Below are 4,296 nucleotides of genomic sequence, written 5' to 3'. Positions count from 1 at the left end.
TCCACCTTTTTGTTTCTGCTGACCCCAACGACCTGAAAGCGGGGGCTAGAAGTTCATTTTCTATACTACTTGAATACGAACTCTAATATAAAACTTTTAATCACCAATCCTTTTAGTACTTCTCTTCTTCGATGAAAAATTAGCGTGCTATTTGTACCTGTCTTAATACGAACTTGTAAGTATTAAGCAGAAGTGTCGTGTATGTGACAGCCATTCATTTAGCACCTATCCCGGGGAGTGAGCATCCTATGCAACCGCTACAGAGGTACCTATGAGTTTCTGTGCTATTTCATTCATATTTACCACACTTTAAAAACACCCTAGGAGGCAACATGTGGGTTGCGTTAAGATCACCCCCTCCCCGTGTCACTTCTCGTGTTCCCTTTGTCTTTCCGAGGGTTTAACGGGTGAAACACTAGAAAAGGAAAGGGATAACTGAACAACATTTAAGAACTATAAGTTGTAAAAAGAAAGGTGCTAAAAGACAGATTAAAAGATGAATTTATTGAAAAGATTTTTCTATTATATGTGAAGTATTTTATTTGTTTACAAAGTTTATTGTTTTACGCCGCAAAATTCATTAACTTATATTTGACTTATTTTACACCACGTGTTGTCTTTTTGTAAAACCAGCTGTGATCTAAAAAGCAAAGACTACAGTCCCTAGTCACATAGCAAGTTACTCTGCTATTTAAAGAATCCCAACTGATCTTTTCGCATTTAAAAACCGATTTTGTGCCAAACTCTCTCCCAGAAAATTCTTTCGTCGTCAAAAATTTGCTGATTAGGCACTTCTCCTGATGCCCGAAAAGTAGTTTCACGACGAATATTGTATGAGGCCCCAACTCGAGTAATATCAGAAAGCTTCGTAGTTCGTAGCTTAATTTGTTGCGGTTACTTCTCCTCCGTATTATTTACATCAACGAAAGAATTTGGAGAGTATCCTAAAGTTCCCTGTAATTCGCTATTCCCAGTTAGTCTCTAATACCTTGTACTTGTAGCAACTGATATCATTTAGCAGTAAAAAATATATTATTAAAAATTGTTTCACTTCTGTCAGTGCATTCTTTTTATGAAGTAGTCATGCAGGTCAAATGCTTTGTTTAACTAATGAAAAACAATATGATAAATAATGTTGATGCATTCTTATAAAATGATTTAATTCTATAACCATACGATTTATGAAGGTTTTTTTTCACACATCAAAATAACTTAACCAGTAAAAAAATAGTGTTTTGAAATAGTTATTTTAGTCTTAAAAATTGACTAAACTCTATATTTAATATATAAAACTGTTTCAGGTCAAAATGTTTGATTAATTATTAAAACAAGAATGTTAGATATACTAATATGTGTTATACTCTTGATCAATGACGAGAATGTTAGATATACTAATTTGTGTTAAACTCTTGATTAATGACAAGAATGTTAGATATACTAATATGTGTTATACTCTTGGTTAATGACAAGAATGTTAGATATACTGATGTATGTTATACTCTTGATCAATGACAAGAATGTTAGATATACTAATTTGTGTTACAATCTTGATTAATGACAAGAATGTTAGATATACTAATTTGTGTTATACTTTTGATTAATGACAAGAATGTTAGATATACTAATTTGTGTTATACTCTTGATCAATGACAAAAATGTTAGATATACTAATTTGTGTTATACTCTTGATTAATGACAAGAATGTTGGGCTAGAAAGTATTTATTTTTATGTTTTAGGATTTTCCCGTAAAGTTACACAAGGATTCAATCAGCTATCTGTGTTGTGCCCACCACGTCTATCGAAGCCTAGTTTTTAGTGTTATATGCCTTCAGATTACCGCTGAGATACTCGGGGAGGGGGTTTGAGTGGTTAGATATACTAATTTGTGTTATACTCTTGATCAATGATATCAATATTCGGTATTCTTCATATAGTAGTTAAGAGCCTAAAACACAAAGAAACTTTTAAAATGTTGATACGATGAAGGTGTAATTTTTACGAACACCGAATTTAATCCCCCCATAAAAACAGGAAATGTTGCTTAATAACATTGGTTGTAGATATAATTAAACATGGAAAGATGAAGGGAGATTTGAGACGTAAGAGAATTTCTGCCTTAAACTCCAAAGTAACCTATTTATTTTCTGATCAAACCCTGAACAGACATCAGTAATTTTCTAGATTTTCTCCCAGTAGGTTATATTATACGTTACAAGGCTCCTTAGTGAATAATTAATTAATATCTAAATGTATTAACCAAGAAGGAATTTATCAGCACCAGGTACTAAAAGTATTTTATAAACACATTGGCAGAGTTACTAGCTATACCTTGCAAATTAATGTTAAAACTAATACATTTCACATATTAGATGTTTAGTTTACGTGGAAATATTTTATAGTTCTTAATATTCTTACATAACAGCTTAGCTCAAAGAATTAAATCTATCATTCTTCATCATTTTAGTATTCATGTTACTTGAAAGCAGCAACAACTACGATCTTTTAACTTTATGTAATTACTTCAAATCTGACAGCCTTCTTTACGAAAAGATAACTTTAGCCTAGAAAAGAAATTCCAAGAAAGTCCACATGACTCTAGTTGGTTAGTAAAACCATAAACACTCTAAAAACTTCTGTTGTTCATTTATAAATAGATTCTGGCGCTTTGGGGGAGGGGCTTAAACCATTAAAACAGAACCTCCGTTTAAATTTTTTGAGCATACTCTAAGATTCGATTGTTACACCAAGAAGACAATGTACATACAATACACACACAAAAAGGACATGAATGCAAGCAATTAACTTAAATAGTGCAAGGAAAACCTAATCCAAGGAGAACATCCTACCCTTTGAATAGTTAAAGGATGACCTAGATCACTTCCTCCTTGAAGGCGAAAGCCCCAAGGCATGAACGGGCCATCTCGAGTTAGAGCTATAGTCAATATGTTTTGGCTCATTTTGTCACGTTAAATATTACCAAGATGCAGTGGAATTAAAGACAGGTTAAAATTTTCCAAACTCGTGAGAATAACTGTTTTATAAGTATTCAACAAGCAGCATCTTCTCAGTCTTCTCTCAGTGGAATCCCAGAAACCTGCAGCTGTCTGAAAACTCTATTTCAACGACGTAAACGCTCGTTAGGTTCCACTGAATTGTACACCTGACCCCCTCCAAACATTTGGTTACAGACCGAATAAAAATAGACACTGATGTTCAGGCCGCCTTAGCATAACTCGTTTAAATCCGTGTATAATAAATGCGTAGTACAACAGAGTTAAGATAATAAGATTGAACATGTGAAAGTGCCAGGTTATTATAGATAATTGCTACGATATATGTGAAGCAATTATATGATTATAAAAGCTTTAGTTCAGAACTGGAATATGTTTAATAATATTCGAATTAATTATAGAATCATACATCCTAGAAATGCATCATTATTTTAGATATACACGCTGCATTCTAACTCATACACCAAAGCATGGTTGAATATGAGAAACAGGTACAGCTGTAATTCTAGTAAACCATAAGTTATTTCAGTTCAACCTCTAGCGAATACTTTTTTAAGTCTACTATGTCATATAGTCTCAAATTACTTGATCTATGTGTTACTTGATAAAGATTTTGAAGCTAAGTTTTGATCTCTAAAATAAATTTAAAATAAGTAACTTCAAAACCTGTACGTATTTCTTATTTACAATTTTGATCCATTTTGATTTAATTAATTTTTTTCCAAGGATTAATATACTTTATGGTGTAAATATTATGCACTTTGAAGTGCAAGATTAACACAGTTTGTACAACATAAGCGAAAAAACAGTGTGTAAATGTTGTCATATTTTTGGTATAAATTATATATATTTTGTTTGAATTTCGCGCAAAGCTACTCGATGGCTGTCTACGCTAGCCGTCCCTAATTTAGCAATGATAGAAGCTATTCAACACCACCGCCAATTTTGGGCTACTATTTTACCAACGATCCCACGGCTGAAAGGGCAAGTATGTTCGGCGACGGAAATTCGAACCCGCAGGCGAGCGCCTTAATCACTAGGCCATGCCAGGCCTACATTATAATCAAATGTACATTTTATTATCTTTCTGTTGTAATTCTAGTATAGTTAATACGCTTTAAGGTAAACATTTAACAGATCACAGTATACTGTAATGCTTCGTAGGTATGAAAGCTTAAAACAATTTTTAATAAAAAAATAAAATATAATGTATGCCATAAATTTAATGCGGAAATTTTATGGGCTCATCTTTTACATTTTTATCAAAAGGTATCACATAAATAT

At 32.5% G+C, this 4,296-nt stretch overlaps 1 protein-coding gene across 1 annotated transcript in view; it reads right to left on the bottom strand.

Annotated features, from left to right (window-relative positions):
- The window catches only part of LOC106458109 (PDZ and LIM domain protein 7-like), a 36,273-nt gene extending 33,173 nt beyond the window's left edge, over positions 1 to 3,100 (bottom strand). Inside the window, exon 1 of the mRNA XM_013917567.2 lies at positions 2,848 to 3,100. Coding sequence (XP_013773021.1) covers positions 2,848 to 2,958 — 111 coding nt within the window. The 5' untranslated portion in view covers positions 2,959 to 3,100. The remainder of the gene's footprint in view (positions 1 to 2,847) is intronic.
- Positions 3,101 to 4,296: the final 1,196 nt, after the last annotated feature.

Source organism: Limulus polyphemus, unplaced genomic scaffold, assembly GCF_000517525.1.
Source record: "Limulus polyphemus unplaced genomic scaffold, Limulus_polyphemus-2.1.2 Scaffold417, whole genome shotgun sequence".
In the NCBI taxonomy this organism is placed as follows: domain Eukaryota; kingdom Metazoa; phylum Arthropoda; class Merostomata; order Xiphosura; family Limulidae; genus Limulus; species Limulus polyphemus.
The sequence above is the reverse complement of the archived record's forward strand: the minus strand, read 5'-3'. Positions and strand labels throughout refer to the sequence as shown.